This window comes from Eublepharis macularius, chromosome 2 (assembly GCF_028583425.1).
Source record: "Eublepharis macularius isolate TG4126 chromosome 2, MPM_Emac_v1.0, whole genome shotgun sequence".
Taxonomy (NCBI): Eukaryota; Metazoa; Chordata; class Lepidosauria; order Squamata; family Eublepharidae; genus Eublepharis; species Eublepharis macularius.
Window position 1 is genome coordinate 138,764,920 of NC_072791.1, and position 20,306 is coordinate 138,785,225.

General features: G+C 43.7%; 1 protein-coding gene across 10 annotated transcripts in view; it reads left to right on the plus strand.

Moving 5' to 3' along the window:
• The window catches only part of SLC25A22 (solute carrier family 25 member 22), an 83,873-nt gene that overhangs the window by 56,434 nt on the left and 7,133 nt on the right, over window positions 1-20,306 (plus strand). For all 10 annotated transcript variants that reach the window (XM_054970398.1, XM_054970396.1, XM_054970391.1 and 7 more), the window contains 3 exons: window positions 965-1,055; window positions 16,215-16,333; window positions 19,014-19,185. In XM_054970398.1, coding sequence (XP_054826373.1) covers window positions 965-1,055; window positions 16,215-16,333; window positions 19,014-19,185 — 382 coding nt within the window. The remainder of the gene's footprint in view (window positions 1-964; window positions 1,056-16,214; window positions 16,334-19,013; window positions 19,186-20,306) is intronic.

Sequence of the window (20,306 nt, forward strand, 5' to 3'; positions counted from 1 at the left end):
GTGGATGGAAAGTTTTACTGCTCCTTGGAAATGCTTATCCAGAGTTTCATAAAGATAATAAATGCTTAGCAAATGGCTTCACATATATGATTTGTGATCTGGTCACATAACATTTCAATCTCACAGACTGGGAAGAAGGAATGAGTAAAAGAAGTGTTGGCCTATGGCCACTCTGTGAGTTTGTGGCAGAGATGAGAATCAGGGATTTCCAGCCCTTGCTCTGAATTAAGATGGAGGAGCTCCCCATTAATCTGCCTTTGTTAAAATCCCCATTGTTAAAAGAAACAATGAGCCCCTTTTAACTTTTTGTGATAGATAGAATGGGCTAGCAAACTTAAGTATTCAAGTATACTGTAGAAACTGATCATTCAACCTTTCTGGAATTCGGATCAGTTTTGCTGTGTGACATGTGAGAAGTCCATAAAGATAATTCGAATGGAGGTTTCAGAAAGCACTTTCTGAAAATGACCCTGAAATCCATTGCTCTTATGACAATATTTGTCTTTCTTAGTCTGACCCCATGGGAATGCTTTAGTTGATGCGTCAAGTTGAGGTTTGAGCCTCTGCATCTAAAGCAGCACATGATCGCACGCAGTTGGCTGGCTCTGCCCTGTCTGAAACAAAACTTCTCCCCCAAACTTGTTAGTACAAAATTGCATTTGCTTTGATCATAATGGGGTTCTTCCATGGTTTACTCATCTCAACCACAAAATCGGTGCTTCTACATGTAACAAGGCAGGGAAAATGCACCGATGTAACAGCCACTAATACTAGTGTCAATAGAAGTGGGTTTAAGCACCAGCTGCTTTCATGGCACTACTTTTTGCTTGTGGCAAATCTCTGAGAATAAAGGTATATAATTCTCACAGATGATCTGTAGTGCATCTTCTCTTCCAGGCTCAAATTTTGGGGCAAGTATGAATGCCAAAGAATGTATAATTTATTCTTCATGTTTCTTGCCCAGGGGCTGCAGTGAATCTGACGCTAGTGACTCCAGAAAAAGCCATCAAGCTAGCAGCTAATGATTTCTTCCGTCATCATCTTTCTAAGGATGGGTGAGTGGAGTAGAGTGGAGTTGGGCAAAATGGCTAGAATCAGTGTGGTATTTGTCTTGAGATATGCAGTGGGACAACTGAATGGTGTGCTTGGTATCTGCATTGATTCGTCTAGTTATACCTTTGGAGGGCGGCAAATGAACAGAATTGCAGATTATGAAGTGACTTTTCCATATTTGGTGAGGGAGGAGGTGATTAAGAGTTACTCTTTTTTCCCTGTGTCCCCTTGAGAGGATAGCTGTTGTTCAGTTTAGTTCTTTGAAAATCAGTAGAATGTCTGGATTGGTTGCTATGTTTATTATTTTGTATTTATTTTAAAAAAATTATACCCTGCCTTTCTGCCCACATCAGGGCCACAAGGCAGCTAACAAATTAAAAAACATAAATAAGAAAAACGCACCTTAAAAACCATTTAAACCAAACAAACATCATTCAAACAACTAAAAATAAGTTAAAATGTACATTTAATACAGTAAAATACATACATATTAAAACAGTTACAAAACAGGACAGGAAGGAGGGATCACTGAAGGAATGGCAGATTAAAAAAAATTTTAAGTCTTCACCCACTGGTGGAAGATAACAATAGAAGAGGAAAGTCGAGTCTTTCTGGGGAGAGAGTTCCACAGTTTCAGTGCCATGGCAGAGAAGGCCCTTTTCTGGTTTGCTGCCTGCCTAATCTCAGCAGGTGGGGGCACCCAAAGCAGGGCCTTGGAAGATGACTGTAGTAGTCGGGTAACTTCATCAGGGATTATGCAGTCTTTTAGTTATGCTGATTCCTAAGCCTCATAGGGCTTTAAATACCAACTCCAGCTCCTCGAATTGTGTCCAGAAACAGATTGGGAGCCAGTGTAGATGGGCCAAGTCTGGAGTGATATGGACGTTATGACTCACTTTAGTCAACATCCAGGCTGCAGCATTCTGCACAGTTGGAAGTTTCCAAACACTTTTCAAGTGCAGTCCCACACGAGTACTACTTTAATCTAGATGTAACCATGGTGTGCACCAGAGAAGCCAGATCTTTTCTGCCTACGAAAAGCCATGGTTGACTAACAAGTTGAAGCTGATAAAAGGCACTCCTGGCCATAGCAACCACCTGCTTATCCAGCAGTAGACCTGGGCCCCAAAAGAACATCCCTAAATGATGGACTTGGTCCTTCAAAGGAAGTGTAACCACATCCAGAATGAGTTGCATTCCTCAGTCAAACCTTTTGCTCACCAGTAGCCTTTACATCTTATCAGCATTAAGTTTTGGTTTATTAGCCTGTATACATTTTAAAACTGCCTCCAGGGCACCAATTCAGGGTTTCTGCAGCTTCTCCAGGATCAGCTGGAAGTGCAAGATAGAGCTGAATGTCATCTACATATTGGTGACAACCCAGCCCAGATCTCTGGATGACCAGAACCCCTACAAAAAGGCACCTCTCAGTCCTAGTTCAGAAAGGTAGTTTAGAAGGATACCATGACTGATGGTATCAAAAGCCACTGAGAGGTCCAGGAGAATTAATAGGGTTCCACTCCCTCTGTCCATCTCCTGGTGCAAGTCATCTGCTAGGGGGACCACGGCTGTCCCACAACCAGGCCAGAAACCATACTGAAAAGGTTGCAAACAATCCGCTTCAATCAGGATGGTGTGAAGTTGTTCAGCTATCACCTGTTCAATCACTTTGCTCAAGAATGGAACATTTGAGACTGGTGGATAGTTATTAAAATCTCCTGGATGCAAGATAGACATCTTTAATAGTAGATGCACTGCAGCCTGTTTCAAGGCTGAGGTGACCACCCCTTCCTTCAAGTAGGCTTTAACTATCTCTCCAACCCAGTCAACCAGCCCCCTCCCAGATTTAATTAGCCAGGGTCATACAAACAGGTGGTAGTTCCCAAACCTCCCTGTCCACTTCCTTAGACTGAATAAACTGAACAGTATCCCAAACAGCTGGACAGGTTGGCACTCTAGCACAATTTGAAAGCGAGAGATTATATCTGCAGAGAGTTGAGCAAAATGGTCACAGGTAGCCACTGAGCAGTCCATCTCCTCCTGCAGGCCAGATCCCAACAGATCTCTGACTACCCAGAACAACACCGCTGTCCTGTACTCTGCAGACAGTGGTGGGAAAGTGTTGTTTCTTTGACACCATCACTGCCATGGAATATACTTCAAAATAAACTTTCACCTGTGTCTTATCAGATTCATCCTGAGTCTTCCTTGACTGTCATTCTAGCTGCCTCTCTTGTTTTTTCATTGCCTGCAGCCCCTGGGCCCCAGCACCTGAGAGAGGGTGTCTGAGAGCAATCATGTTCATCGTCTGCATCATTCCCTCATTCTAGAGGTTGAGCAAAACATCAACAGGAATACCAACCATATCAACAGGAAAATCCCCTAGAGCTATCAGAAAGCCATTTGGCTCCATCTGGTTCCCGGGGCAGATCATTTTAATAGATTCCTCCACCTCTGCAAAATTTTGGTATCTCTGTAAGTCTAAACTCAAGCAAATAGTAATCTGTCCTCAGGGCTGAATCGAGGGGGGGCAGGGGTAGTCTGCCCCAGCACCGCCAGGGAGGGGGCACCAGGAGCAGCTGCCAGCTGCCGGGAGCGCGTGGGCGGCAGCGCGGGCAGCCTCCCAGCCCCCCGCAGTGCCTTTTGCCTGCCCAGCAGGACAGGGGGCGGCTGGCTTGCCGCGCAGCCCTTGTCCTGCAGGGCAGGCAAAAGGCAGCACGGGGGGCTGCGAGGCCGCCCGTGCCATTCACCTGCCCCACAGGATGGGGGGCAGGCGGCCACCCCCTGTCTTGCAGGGAGGTGAATGGTGCGGGCGGCTTCCCAGCCCCTCATGTTGCCTCCGCCGGCACACCGCGCAGGTGGCACGCTCTACCCTGCGTGATGGTGTCGCAAAAGTGACATCATCACGTTGTGCCGGGAGCGCGCGCACACTGTGCGCGCATGTGAAGGGTCAGACTAGGGTTGCCCTGGGTGCCAGCAACCCTAGATCCAGCCCTGTCTGTCCTTAACAAGTATTGGGGAAATTGGTTTAGCAGAGTAAATCACAGCAGAATAAAGGCAGCCACAGATACATGTGTGTTTAACTCTAATAAAAAGGTTTACTACTACAATATGTATAGAAAAAAATAAAAGCCTATCTAAACTCCATCTTGTTTCTTGTTCTTTCTCTTTGTCTCACTTTCTCTTTCTACACTTTCATCTTTGTAACTGGTCCCTAGCTTACATGCAGGATAACTTAATTACCCACCAGTATATTGATCAGCCAATAGTCAATCCGAGGTTTATTTCATTGAGAATAATACCTCCCCTTCTCTGGAGGGCAGTCTGCTCTACAACTAATTGGCCCTATGCTAAACTTGCCATCATTAGCTAACACAAACATCTGCTTAACTCTTTCATGGCAGAAGGGATGACACTTGCAAAACTCAACAACAAGAAACAATCATCAATTCCTTCACTTTCAAATCTCATTCATCCAGGCAGAACAAAATACCAAATCAAGAGTTTAACCTGCTCAATGTGTAGGACCAGTTATTACCTGAGACAGGGCTACGGTTGTCATGAAGTCTGAAATCCTGAGTCATTTCTGACAAGGCAGCCTCAGCATGCATGTTGAAATCCCATAGGACTAGTAACCTAGGAGTCTTGAACTCAGGGCCGGTGCCACCGTTGAGGCGGTGAGGCGGGGGCCGCAGGTGCTGTGGGGCTGGGGGTGGAGGCACGCGCCGCACTGCCACCGGCCAGCCCTGCGCCACCGCCGCCACACGCCCCCGGGTGGGCGCAGCAGCTGCGGGCCAGGGACGGCAGGTGGCTGGGGCGGCATGCGGAGCGCAGGCGGCCTGCTCACACTGCCCCAGCCACCCGCTGGCCGATGGCCCTGGCATCACTGCGTGACGTCATCGTGTGATGACATCGTCACGCAGTCCGAGGGCACGCACAGAGCGTGCGCACAAGGATGGCCTCAGGCGCCAGTAACCCTGGCGCCAGGGTTGCTTGAACTTCACCCCCAAGACCACCTATGTCAGCTCAGGCAGGGCGACTGTTAGTTGGGTAGGCTGTACACCAATAGAATCTCAGTCCTGTCTTTCAGTCCCAACACAGCCACAAAACCAGAAGTGTTTGGGTGGGACACTGTGCTTGGGGGATGGACTACAGTGATACTGCCTGCTCTGTCTGCCAGGCCTGTGCTGATGTATCACCGAATACCCCAGGGACACAGTTGGGAGAGGTTAACCCTTCTGCCCTCCCTCAACCAAGTCTCAGTGATCCATGCTCTCTCATCGAGGATTAAATCCTGTTTAGCTAAATTTCCTGTGGCCCAGCCCAGAGCTATGACTTTGAGGTTTAGGTTTAAAGTATTTTAGAACCAGCTGTAACAGAAATAACGCAACATCACAAAGTTTATTTTTCATAGTCACAATATAGAGATTTATCATCCCAAAGTAATAACATTAACCTGTACAAATAGGGGATTCCCTATTTGTTGGGGTCGCTGAATCCCACCCTCTTGTGGATTCCCTTGGATCATATGCATGTGTTAACCATAGAACTGTGAACTCAGCTTTCTAGAGATAACAATCCTACCATTTGCTTTCTTGAACCAATAGAGAGACCTTTTCCACATTACTTTATATAGCAGAGGGTAGACTCATTCCCTACATTTCTCATAATGTACAAAGAATTAAAGTAAAAATTGTCCTTGCAGAATTCTTTCCCAGCTTCCAGAAGCAGCCTGCGTTCTTAGCCTCTGGCATTAACATGGGAAAGTATCCAAAAAGGAATGCAGTAGTTGTGCATTGCTGGCACAGTTATTTGCCTGGGCAGGAGTGATTGCATTAAGTAATTCTGGTATTGTAACTGCTTCCCAAATGTAGATACTTGTGTGCAATTCTGGTGGCAGTTAATCCACAGGTCTTTCACAAAGCTCTTAAGTGTCACGGCTTGTTTATTTACAGAAATATGATCATTGAAGATAGGCCCCAGGATCAAACTGCTGGCAGAATGAATTCAAGTTTATTTCTTGGTAAACTCAATTAATGTGTTATGGCTATTAAGTGGCTTGTTTTTAAACACAAGATGAGTTTTGTGGAGCCGGTTTTACCTAGTACAGACATCTGGTGGCTCCATTCTCCTTGCCGCATTATGTAGATATATGCCTTGGAAAAATGTAGAACTGCATTATTATTTTTTTCCTGTTTTTGTATATTATAGGTGTATAGAAAGAATTGGCAGGAGAGAGAATTCCTTAGCACTCAACCTGTTAATGCTGTTGCTGCTTTTGCAAAATGAAGTGACTACAGTAGCTCTCTACTGTGGCAATTTGAATGTTAATGCCTCAATTAAGCATTACATAACAGTCCTGAAAAACGATGTGATTTCAAAAAAGAAAAATAATAATAAATTGCAACTGGTGGGTTCTTTTTTGATGCTTGCTGTTGTTTTTATTTTCTTTTTTAAATGTTCAGCATGATTTCAAGTCCCAGCAATACCAGGAACACAGCTTGTAAGAAACAAACAGTGCTGCTGCTCCCACAGTTCTACTTTTTAGAGCTCTCTGTGTCCACAGGACGTAGAAATGGCAGGGGTTCTCTGGAGAACGCTTGTGAGCTAAGATGGGATAGAACAGGTTGATAGGACTTGGATTTAGTATGTGCATCTGTGAGACTCCAGATGTTGATTGTTTTGTATTTGCCATGTATGTCTAGACACACTTGTACATCATAAATGTGGCGGCCTTTTATCTTGGAAGTAGCTAACCATGCATCATTTTCATAGGCAGGGTGCATGATGAGTGCCCCTGCCAAGTGTAGCCCTTTCCTTTTGGTCTCTTGTTCATGCCGAACCTATAGATATGATTTTTTTATATATAGGATGAGCAAATATCTGTTGTCAAGAAAAGGCAGGGTATATGCAGGTTTATGTGCTATAGGGACCCAGGAGGAATACAGTGCATTCCTAGAGATGGATTCTGTGCCCCTCCAAATCCCTGTGTCATTAAGTCCAAGGCAGGAATGGAGGATAGGCTCTTGCCATGACAATGCCCCAAGGGTATCTTATTTGGTGAATTTCTATTTGATGACTTGAGGTAATCTCTGCAGGGGTGGGGATTTATAACAAATTATTCACCCTGATAGTTTGAGGGCCAGTTTGGTGTAGTGGCTAAGAGCAACGGGATGCTAAACTGGAGAAGCGGCTTTGATTCCCCACTCCTCCACTTGAAGCCAGCTGGGTGACCTTGGGTCAGTCACTGCTTCTAGGAGCTCTCTCAGCCCCACCCACCTCACAGGGTGATTGTTGTGGGGATAATAATAACATATTTTGGAAACCGCTCTGAGTGGGTGTTAAGTTGTCCTGAAGAGCAGTATATAAATCGAATGTTGTTGTTAGATCTGGCTAGATTGCTAACTGCCCTAGGGGGAGTTTCCTGGTGCTTCTAATTGACTCTGAAATACAAAGATATTCTAGGCAATTTACATGATTGCTCCTAAAACCCATTTTAGTTCCTCCAGAGTCCACTTGGTGCCTTGTTTTTTTGAGGAACTAGGGGGAGTGGCACAGGCTGGGGGATTTTTTGTGAGCTTTTGAAGGGGTAGAGTTAATTGGCTTAAGAGCTGTAATTAACACTGGATAAAATTGTGCCAGTAATTCACAGGAGTCCTGCAAATATATTTAGCACTGTTGTTCTCCTATGGTTGCTTTGCTGAGCTGTGGCTTGAATATTGTACATAATCCATTTTCGGTTAAATAAACAAATGGATTCTTAAATACTGAGTGTGACATGAAATGTACAGCTCCTCCTGCTTTCTCCAGTGTGGCAGTAAGCCTGGGCATCCTTCATTAATTTTTCATGTTCTGCAAACCACCTCAGGTCATGGAGATAAACTTTATTTCTGCAGTAGCCGCTCTTGCTTTCCTTTATCAGGGTCAAGGAAGTCCACAAAGCCCACCTGGAGATAAGGCAGCCACTATTTAGTCTTCTCAATATTATACATGTAAGTATATGATTCACTAGAACTTAGGAATGTGTATAAAACTCTGGAATAACTAACTATTTTCAGGTTCTTAATACTGTAAAAAATTCCCCATGGGTGTTCTTACCTGTAGAGCACTTTTAATGGCACAGCACTAAAAGAAGCAAACTATTTCTTCTCCAGTTTTTCATTGCATTGCACAGCTTTATGCCTCCAATCCTGCAGTGTACTCCACTTTAAAACATAACCCTGACTTTTGCCCCATTTGCCTCAGTTGATTTTACACTACGTCTCAGGCATCACTAGTTTTAAAAAAATGCCTTCTGGCAAACTGTTCTCAAAGTTCTGGATATGTTTTTTAAAAATCATATTCTTGCCTCAAGGTGTTTTATCTCCCCATAGTGCCGCATAGCCTTGTTTCTTCCCCCCCCTTTTATCTTGACCTTCGCTTTGTTTGTTGTTCTGGAGTGGGGCGGGAGAGCTGTGCTGACTTTTGCTCTCTCCCTTCCCAGTCACCAGGCATTATTGCATTAGCTGTCTCTTTGCTGATGCAATCAGAAGCATTAGGAAAATGGATATCTTTACCCCCTCCCTTACATGCCTTGTGTAAGTGGTGGTGCTTTGCTTCATGAGCAGAAATGAGAGACACTTTACTCTTCAAGTCCTCTCTCCTATGGCTGCAGCAGTGCCAGATGCTCAAGAGCATTTGGTCAAGCTCTGGCTTTTGTTAAGGACTTTTCACACTTGAGTCTTGTGCTGAATCCAGGAGGTTTTAAAGTAGTCCTCGGAGCTTGCTTGAAAGACGATTAGCTTCAGAAGGTGTTCTTTACCCAGTAGTTTGCAGTTTGTCAAAGTTTCTGAATTTGTCATCTGTCCTGAGGAACAAAGGTCGAAAGAGGAATCTAAGACTTTTGCAACCAGCAATAGTAGATTTAAGTCAGACCAAAATAATTATTTCTTCACACTATGCATAATTTAAACGAGTCTGCTGCCATGAGTTGTGACAGTGGCAGCTAGCTTAGATGGCTTTTAAAAGAGGATTAAACAAATCCATGGAGGATAGGTCTATCAACAGTCATGATGGTTAGAACCTCCATATGCAGAGGCAGTGTTGCAGGAGCTGGAACTCTGGGCAACAACCTGGGTGGGGAAGCTTTCGTCCTTTGTGTGCTGTGCTGTGGTGTGGTGGGCGTCTAGAAGATCCCTTTTGGGGGGGGGGAATACTGAACTAAATGGACCATAAGTCCGAATTAGCAGGACCCTTTTATGTTTGTATGAAAGCTAAAGAATATAATTTATTATTTTGTTTGAGAATGTATGTCAATAGCTGATTATTTAATCTATTATTTATTTATTTTATTTTATTAAATTTTTATTCCACTCTCCCCACAAGTGGGCTCAGAGCAGATCCTATCAGTATAAAATATACAATAATAAAACTTGGCAGCATAAACATAAAATCAGCAATTTACATACAATATATAAAACAGACGTGGACATAGTGTACCCACCCATTCAATCTAAACAAGCCCATGGGGCAGGGTAGTCAGTTCCAGATGGATACAGAGTTGGGGGGGGATGCATGCCCCCCACTGCAGGAGGCTGGTGTGGACAGTTTGGACAGCTCACCCTCATCATTCACCATATGCCTGGTGGAACATCTCTGTCTTGCAGGTTCAGGGAAAAATAGCAAGTCCGAGTGAGCTCGGGTTGCTGCAGACGGAGAGTTATATCAGATTGGTGCCAGGGCTGAGAAAGCCTTGGCCCTGGTTAAGGCAGGGCTGACGATCACTAGTAGACGTTTGTCTGCGGAATGAAGCAGCCTCCGGGGAACATGTGGTGAGAGGCAGTCCTGCAGGTACATTGGTCCCAGTCCACAAAGGGCCTTAAAGGTTAGAACCCAAACCTTGAACCTGATCCGGAATTCCACTGCTGACAAGTTGTCAAGTCTTACATGATTTTTAAAAAAACACCATTTGGCCAGGGCTGGCACACCCACTGAGGCAGGTACAGCCCCCGCCTCGAGCGCTGAGGAGCCGGAGGGGGTGCTGGGGGGCAGGGGCACGCGCCGCGGAGCTGGCGCACCTGGCCCACAGTTACTGCAGCCAGCCCTGCACCGCCTCTGCTGCCGCCAACATATGCCCCTGGCTTGGCGCAGCAGCCACGGGTCAGGGGCAGCAGGCGTCTGGGGCGGCGTGCAGAACTTCTCCAGCCACCTGCTGTGCCTGACTGCCTCTACATGCTGTCCCAGCCGCTCACCAGCCAATGGGACCAGCTTGCTGTGTGATGACGTCACACACAGTGACATCATCATGCAGTCCGGGGATGCACGCGCTTGTAGGGGCAGCTGCGGGTGCCAGAAACCCTGGCGCTGCCCCTGCATTTGGCTAAATGTTCAAAGGAAGAATGGGTAAGTGATTCTACTTTTCTGATCTGGTTAAGAGCCATCTGGTTCAACATTATTTGTAAGAATCTTTGCTACCAACCAGCACTCAGTGTGTTTTCCAGAAACTAGCCAGTGAACCACTGATGAGCAGCAGTCTGCTTTCTGCCTGCCCCTGGTTTAAAAAAATAGGGTTATGCTCCTTTTAAAAAGCAACAGTGATACATTTAGGACCAGTTCACACATGATAAAGTCCACATGGTCATGAGGACTTTTGCTAGGAACATAATTTCTGAGGTGCTCACAGGTTCCATTTGGATTCAGCCTTCTCCCATGCACTATTTTTCTGTGGACTCAGGGAGGTACTCTTTGTTGGAGAGACCCATGTGTAGCAATCAGTACATGTAGTTTCCGCAACAGGTAAATATTGGCTTCCCAAAGAAAACTGTCTGTTTCAGGTCAGAAAAAAGAGTGTGGCGGCACTTAATCCCCTTCTTCTTGTGCCTCATGGTCCCAATCCGAATCATATCCCTGCATGCCTAGGAATTAAGTTCCCAAGTGAGGAACTCCAAGAACACATCTGTTGAAAGTCCTTGTGGGGGACACGTAGACTTTGTAATGTGTGAATTGGTCCTTGGAGGTCTAGGAGCAAACATTGTATCAAAATATCCAGTTAAACAAATAGTGTGTGTGTTTATGTGTCTAGTTTTAACTCTCTCAACCAATGTCCCCTTGTAACTGGTATCTTCAAGCAGTAACATACCTGCAAATGTTGAAATTTTTTGCTCGTGAGAGCTCAGAACTTTTGAAGAAAGATTCTAGAAAATAGAAGCCTTAGAAAAACAAATTCTCAGCCAAGTTCTAAGCTAGTCAATTGCAGTAATTGATGAATTGAGAAGCAAGTCACCAATTCAATTATTTCTTTTCATAGCAATGCAATTTTGAAAGGGGAAGTCAGTAAAAATGCCTTCCTGTGTTATCAAAAGATAAATCTATGTTTAGCAACTTGATAATCTTTGCTGTGGCAATTCCTAGATCTCTTAAGATCTCAGTTAGCAAGACGGAAAATACAGCTCTTCCTGAGTGACTCTGAAAGAAATGGGTTGAGACCTGTGGAAGCTGAAATTGCTGGTCAATTTACTGATTCAGTATAAAGCAGCTTCTGTTATCACTAGATGGAATTATTGACTTCTTGATTGCCTGAGTGAAAAAATCCTAGATAAGTAGCTGTACTGCTTTATTTCACCGAATTAAGCACAAGTTTAATTTTAAGTCCTTGACGTATAGTATGTGTTTGGTATTACTCCTTTCTGGCATAATGCTTGGAATTAACAGGGAGAAACACAAAACTTTTTTTCTTTTTTTGTTAAAAGTTTTATATAATTAAAAACAAACCTACAAAAACGACTACAATATACTAATAAAACAAACAAAAACAACTAATCAACATTCAAAAACATACATAATACTGTTACCAGAACTGCTTTTATTAATGGGGGAAGTTAGCTTTAGCAGTCTGTAACTTAAAATTAGCGCGGATCTTAACCTATGTTTACGGAGGTCCCGATCCCAGACACTCTAGTGAAAAAGAGGCAGACTACAAAATAGGTTCAATCACGTGTATTTGCTAACAATGTGGCGTAAGCCTAAACTTGCACAAGCATACAAGAGAACACACAAGATCTAAGAAATACAGAGTAGGAAATGCAGAGACTTTCGCATTAGCTGGTTCCCAACGATGGTGGGGAATACTCACAATCCTGGAGCGAAGCAGAGACACAACAGCGAGGTGGCCCAATGCCAGCACTGACACCACAGACGGACAGCAAGGGATTCTGGATAGGATGGCACGCGCACCATGCGGTCTGAGGGACCGGCTTAAATACCCCAAAACGTACCCTGGGGCTGGTGCTGTACTTGGTGGTTCTCACAGATTAGAACAAAGGTTCTAATGGGCTACTGAATGGCTTGGATGGGCCACTTTGGTAATCTGATTGTGATAAGTGACACCTCAGGAAGAGGGGACAAAAGAGGGAGGGGGAAATCCAAGTGGGCCGAATGGATGTTCCAGCGGACAGGGCTTGTCCTGATGTCATCAGCTCTGGAATGCAGAGGTTTCTTTGAGATGCATTCCCTAAGTGCTTGGGATGGTTGGCACTTAGTTCCTTCTCCGGGGCGGCTCCTAAGATATGCAGAGCGGGGCGAGGTACTCTCGCTGCGGACGTGGTGTGCCCGCTTTGCCGAAATGGCTTCCCAAAGCAGTCTTCTTCCCAGGGTCTTCTGGCTTCCTAAGAACATGGATGCCGGCTGGGCATGGCTGGGGCTGGATAGCAGGCTGCCCGGTAGCGAGGGCAAGCTCGGGGATCGACCCGCGGGAGGCTCCAGGCGGGAACTGACCAGGGAGCACCTAGCCAGGCTCGCTGGAGGTTTCCCCGGCACGCGCCCGGCTGCTAGCAGTGGCTTGGGCCCATATGAGGCAGGCTTCCATGGAGGCAGGGGGAACAGCACGTAAAACACAGTCCAAAGCAGGGAACAGGCACGGTCCGTGGCAGATGGCAATGCAGGCACACTTGTAATAAAGTCCAAACACACACTGGGAAGTCCAGATACAGGTCTGGGCAGGGCTGCCCAGGAAGAGAGTCCTTTGTGCAGTTTAACCGAACATGGAGTCAGGGAACTACACAGTCTCTTGTAGCAGCAGGGTAATTAACAAGCAGGCAGGAAACTGACACGTGTATTAGAGCACACACGTGCAAAGCAGTCTTTGTGTAGCGGCAGTGAAACAGCAATGCAGGAAACTTTAACACAGTTCATGGCAGGCCTTAAAGCAGGAGAGGGGGCCTACTTGGCAACAATACAGAAAAACAATCTAAACTAAAAGGTTTCTGATTTTTTCCAAAACAAATATTCGTATAATGTCAAATCTACACTTTTGCTAAGTAATGGTTAACAGCTCTCTTTTTTCTAATGTCAAAATCCCTTCATCCGTAAATACAGAAATCATCAAATCATTGTTATCTATTTCATATTAATAGTCTATGAAGGGTTTCCATTCATCAGCAAATGAACTTACTGACTTTTTCCTAATCAGTGAAGTAAGCATTGCCATCTCAGCCAGTTCCATTGCCTTTGTCAACCATTCCTACATCGTAGGACATTCTTTCAGTTTTGAGTACATAGTAGTTTCTCCACTGTAATCATATATAAAAAGAGAGTGCCGACACTTATTTCAAACTGAAAGTCCATCATTCCCAATAAAAAGGTATCAGGTTTCAATTGTACTTTAATCTTTAAAATCTTCTGTATCAATAATTGTATTTGTTTCCAAAAGGTTTTTGCTAACTTACAAGACCACCACATATAAAAGAAAGATCCTTCATATTGAGTACATTTCCAACATATATTCTGTGTAGCCTTATACATTCTTGCCAATTTCTCAGGAGTCATATACCATCGATACACCATCTTATAAAAATTCTCCTAAAGACTAGAAAATTTCATTCCTTTTAACCACAAATTTTCCCATTGTCCCATTAATATATCAGACCCAAAGTTTTTAGCCCATTTAATCATACATTCTTTGACTTGCTCTTCTTCTATCTCCAGTTTTTCAACACAAGTTTATACATTTTTACAATAATACGTTCATCATTTCTACATAATTCTGTGTCAAATTTAGTCTTAAATTGTTCAAAGTCCTATTGTCTCTTACCTGCTTTAATTCTTTCCACCATTTGCATATAACTAAACCATTGACAAGTATATCCCTCTGTTAAAAAGTCCTCTCTTTATTTTATTTTGACATCAGCCTGTGAAAATACTAGCATATCTCCATAAGTTAACCAATTCAAAGGACTTACCATCTCCCTTCTATAATATGGTTCTTATGGTAATAGCCACATAGGTATTTTTGGATAGAATTTAGGTTTGTATTTGTTCCAAATTCTCAACAAAGCATGCCTCAGGTAATAGTTATTAAAATCTGTATAAACCTTGGCTTTGAAATGAAATCTGGCCCTCAAGTCAGAGTTGACTTACGGCAACCCCTGGTGGGGTTTTCATGGCAAGAGACTAACAGAAGTGGTTTGTCATTGACCTCAGCAATGGGAGGTCTGTGCAAATATGGTTTTCTGGATTTCAGTCATTTTCTGTTCGGTACAAGTATATTGGTACAGGTAATTATTTTTGTTGCCACCATGTGCTATGAATCTGGATTTTTGAGCCCTTAGATTTTTAACATGCAGTGTATAATAAGGACTAAAAGTGTGTCACTGATATTTCATATCAGTTTTTCTGATTAGGTTGGCCATTGGACTTGGGCAAATACTTGATTATTTTGTTTGCCCAATCTGAGGCTCCTTTGAGGAACAGAATATACATATATAGCAAGTGCTGAGAATTGACCTAATCTTTCCAGCACCCTTTTAGCTTGCGATTTCAAATTGAGATTCTGAAAAAGAACTGAAAACCTTGGATATTTCTAGAAGATAATTTTAAATTCCTTAAATTGCAATGGTTTTAGGAGGTGTGGGAAAGGGAAGTATATTATTAGCCAGTAACATCTGCTGTTAAAATCTGCTTTAAAGGCTGTGAAACAGTTTCTTGATACTTCCCTCCCCACAAGCCAGATTATTATTTGGATGAAATGCAATTTCACCCTCTAACTTTTCTGGATTTTGTGTGCTTGCCTTTTGCCTATTCATCATGCAGCTTGTAGCCAAAATCCTGCATTTAGCCTGCATCTAATCCACCCATGTGGTGCTGAATTTTCAGAGATAGGCAAAGCTGTGTCTGTCATAGTCTTATCTATTTTCCGCCATTGCCTCAAGGTTGTGTTTCTTACAGCTGCTATGTTGTTAGCCTGGTTATAGCCTAGTTGCAGCCTTTAATTACGTTCCTGCTTTTCTCCATAATAGCTCATACCATTTTCCTGCTGTAAATCACATTTTTCTCCAAAGAGTTGCCTGAATAAAATGACTAAATGCTATTCCTGCTATCTTCCCTTGCCCAATGGCTTTTAATTTGACAGTATCTGTGCATGGAAGCCAGGAAGGAGGCAGAAAATGGGAGTCCATAGAACTTGATAAGTCATGTGATTAGAAGGTTAGATTAGACCTGAGGAGGGTCCAAAGGGAGTCTTTAGGAACCCACAATGGCTATTTTTGGCCCTGTGTCTGTGGTTAGTTTTGATCTAGCTCACACATGACATGGCAATGAAAGCAGTTATATATTCACTGCAATTTACTGGAGAACTGGGGCAAAAATGGTTTGGGTTCCAAGGTGAGTCCCAGGTCAACTCTTTGACTTCAACACAGCTACTGTTTCTCTAGAACTCTGTCTTTCATTCACAATTGCATTTTGCTTATGTACACATTAAGGTTTCTTTGTGTTACTCTCTAGGGCACAGTGACTAACTCACACATATGCTGATTGGAGTTGCTCCTGTCTCTATACTTCCAATGATGCTTTTTCCACCAACCCAAGGCTCCATCCTTTCTGGTATTTTAACATTAAGCCCTATACTTCTGGATGTCCAACATGATTTCATATCCCTCCCCCTCCCCCAGGCCTTTTGGTCAGCTCTGTGCTATTAACTGCATTGTACTCAGTTCTAATAACATCATGCTCAAACATGATCAGTGACCAGCACTGCACAGGGTTTTCCCCCTTCTGTGCTCCGTAAACAATGGAGAAGAACATCTCAACAAGAATACCAGGTCTGGCTGTTTTGCCCAAAGCCAGGTTAATGCAGATGAGTCATTCAGCTAACTTCCTTTTCTGTGTGTTCCTCTCCTGTCTTTTGCCAGGAAGAAGCTGACGCTGCTGAAGGAAATGCTTGCTGGCTGTGGGGCTGGGACCTGCCAGGTGATTGTCACCACTCCCATGGAGATGCTGAAAATCCAGCTGCAGGATGCAGGCCGAATTGGTACCTTGCTCATCTCTCTTCTCTCTTCACAGTACTTGTGCAGTAACAGGAAGGGCCTCCTGTGGTGTCCCAAGTAATGGGGAAGGGTAGTGAGAGACTGTTGGGAGAAAAATAAGGATGAGGGATAGTGAGCCAGCCCAGAGGGTTTTTTCCAGCTGAGCTTTTCTTCCCCTGATCAGTTGTATCACCAGATATGGGCTCCACTTTCAGGTATGTCAAAAATGTTTCCCTCACTTTTTCATTATTTTGATGTGGGAGAGGGGTTGAAAATGATCTGTAGGTATCTGTGCAAGAGAGAGGAAGCAGGTAAAAGAATAGCTGTGTTCAGCTTACATATGATTATAACTGGATAAATAATGCAGAAGGGAAGGAGGATTCCTTGCCCCTTTTTGTTTTTCTGGGATGTCTTCTTACTCTCCCACCTCATTAAGTCATTCGTTTCACAAACATTTTTGCTCTAGGCAATCTTTCCCTACCATAGTCATGCTGTCTCCTCTTTTCCTGCCTTGATTATTTTTCCCTGGCCAAGAAAAAAAAATCCATAATACTAGATCACTGCTCTAGACAGGTGTGGGGTACAGGCAAGAAAAGACGGGGGATGATTTTAGTGCTGTACTATAACCATGGGCATTCTCTGTGGTGACTACTACCCTGGGAAATAGCCTGTTGCTTTAAGTATGCACTACCTGTGCTTCAAGTATAATCCTACTGGTTAGTTACATGTTGTCTAATGTCAGTCCTAGAATTGCTTATGCTCTGTTTCAGCATTTCTTTACCTCTGTATTGGATCCTTGCTAATGCTATGTCTTTGTAAACTTGTATTTATTTACCCATGGGATTGTTTATGGAAATGTCCGTGATATTGACTGTACAAATCTCGTACTGTGTAATCCACTTTGAATCTCAGTGAGAAAGGCAGACTATAAATGACATAAATAAATAAAAATAACGATGTAAGGATGTCTTATTGCTTAGCATAGTGGAACTATGCAGGAAAGGACTTCTGCTTACCATCTGAATCTTTGACTGATTATCAAGAGGCTATCATACTTTGGTCACATCATGAGAAGTCAAAACTCACTGGAAAAGACTAATGCTAGGAAAGGTGGAAGACAGTAGGAAAAGAGGAAGACCTGACATGACTTGGCTAAATAAAGGAAGCCACAGCCTCTAGTTTGCAAGATCTGAGCAAAGCTATTAATGATAGGTTATTTTGGAGGTCATTAATTCATAGGGTCACCACAAGTCTGAAGTGACTTGAAAGCACATAAAACACACAGGTGAGGGTATTGCATATCAGGCAAGATTGTTGTCAGTAAGCGCCAGTTCATTGCTGGGATTTCTTACTATCTCCTTGTGCTTTTGCCTGCAGAACTGTGACCACCTTTGCCCCTCTTTATCTGCCCCTCCTGTTTCCAATTGTAATGCAAATATGTTAAATTAGGATGTTGAGAAAAGGTTCTCAGTTGCAACAGTATATAGCAAATGTGTCAGCCCAGAGGATTGACATGAACGCCATCTCCTGATAGATTGAGAGAACTGCACTAGGAGTAGTTTGGGAGAAAGAAAAATATGTGTAGATCTCCAAGATGCTTTAGAGAGTACAGAGTTTCAGAAACACCCTTGAAATATAACCATGGCTAGTTTAGGAGTCATATTTGCTCTTCAACTATTGGGTTGTGTGACCTGATCCATACTGAATGGTATGAGAGCTATGGTCACCATTTTGCTAGTATTATTTTTCATCACTTCTGATTAAGAAACAAACTGGAATGCACACAGGAGAAAGCCATGTATGGGAAGAAGGGAAAGATTACATCCAGAATGGCTGCCATTGGACATTTGTGAATGCTTCAGCAACTGATACAGAAGTCCAGCATTGTGGGAACAAATTCAGCGCACTTCTTATACAAGATGCTGTGGTGTAAACTAATGTGTTATCTTAACTGACCCAATAATGTAAATAGGTCTGATTTCAGTATTCCCATCTGTATGTCCCATTTGTTGTTAAATTCTCCCCACACACGGTACGTCTGGGTCACTTTCCCAAAAGTCTGTCCTCCTCCCAAGGCACTTTTCTTCTGAGCTGACCTCTGAAACTGGAAGTGAGTTTAGTTATTAGAAAGGTTAAATTTGGTGGGGAAACTGCAGGGGGAAAAGTAGAATGTGGGTAGGTAGGCTCTGTTTCTTGACAAACCCCTTTTGCTCTAAAATTCAGACACCTATTCTTTATTCTTACATACATACATACACACTCCCTCTGTCTTCTGGGAGTTTTTTAAAAAAAAAACTGGCCTGCCACGTTATGTCCAGTTCACTTGTCAGTCATTGGGTGTATAGCAAATAATTATTTTCTATGTCATATAAGAAAAGCATCTGTGTCTTTTTCATACAAGATATAAATTGTGTGCCCTGAATATTAATGTTATGAGTTGCTCAAACACTATAACCTTCAAATGGCCTCAAAATATTTTGCTTAAACAGAACAACAAAGGTAAACTGGACAAGATTATTTTCAGGTCATGTAATATATTGGTCAGAGCTGACTTTAGACAATACTTTGTTCCCTGCTTTTGTGGCTGTCCTCTTTATTCAGACGTCGTATATTCACACTGCAGCAACAGCCTAGTGGCTGTTCTCCTCATTCCTCCTGATTCCTGTTCTCTTGATTCCTCTACAGCGGCTCAGAAGAAACTTATGGCAGCACAAGCTCAGTTAAGCCCGTCCACTGGTGCTGGGGCAGCAGAGTCTGTAGTGGAGGCACGAACAACAGCTATGCAAATCACAAGGGAGTTGCTTCGGAACAAAGGCATTGCCGGACTTTATAAGGGACTTGGGGCTACATTACTAAGGTAGGGTAGTCCTCTAGAGAAGGTAATTTTGAAAATCTAAACAGTCTTGATTACATGATTTGTGTATCTATTTGCAGGGGGCTGATGCATGGAGGATTCTGCCTTGCAGTAGAGTGTTTGACTTTACTTTTTGGCTCCTCCCATACCCATTATTATAAGTAAATTAGTATTGCTGTCTGTCAACAAATATTTCAACAAATGATATTTGGTGTTAGTATAATGCCATCAAGATTTCTTGTGCTTTTGTGATGGTTCCACCCTCTAGGCATCACAGCAAACCTCTTCCTACAGGGGGAGTATGCTAATTCCTGGTGGCATGAACCAATGGAGGCTGTGGAACCTCTGGAAGATGGGGAAGGAGAGGAGCTTTCGAGGCAGAGAAAGGTTGTCAGCACCATCGATATGGCTTGGTGTGCAAAGAGATGAAAAGCTACAGATATAGGGCTTAACCGGGCAAAAACAAGCTTAGGTATCCTGGATAGGATTGCCAGCACAAGACTGGCAACTGGTGGGTGACTCTCCAGGTTGGAGAAGGGGCTTTGCCAGTGTCGTAATGACATTGCCAGCGACACGCTGACATTGATCTCCATGCAACTGGAAGTAATCTCAGTACATTTTTGGAGATTTGGGTTACAGATGAGCAAGCAAAGGGAGGAGTGAAGGATGCAGTTCCCCTACCCCCTAAGCTGCCACAGTTTACCACCAGGGCAGAGCTGCAGGAAGGAAGGGGAGGATAGCTGGAAGACTTAGGAGCCGCCCCCACTGATGCTAAGGTGAACAGACACAAGAGCAATCCGATGGACAGCCAGAAGAGTGGCGGGGGGAGGGAGCAAGTCAGTGAGCAATAGGGGCAGCAGCCAGGTGCCACTACCACAAGGATCCCCCCTCCTCTGTTAGTTTCTTATGGGTCCCCCATTCTTTAATAATATATGATGGGGAAAGGCCCCATTAAGAGACCTGTGCTTCACAGTTTTACAGAGTAACACAAGCAAAATAGATAGCTCTAAAGTCCAAGGAGTTCTCATCTAAATTTAAAGCAGGGAAGACAATGAAGGAAGAAAAGTGAAAGGCAAGGATCACACCAGTGTGGTGTAGTGGTTAAGAGTGTCAGACTAGGATCT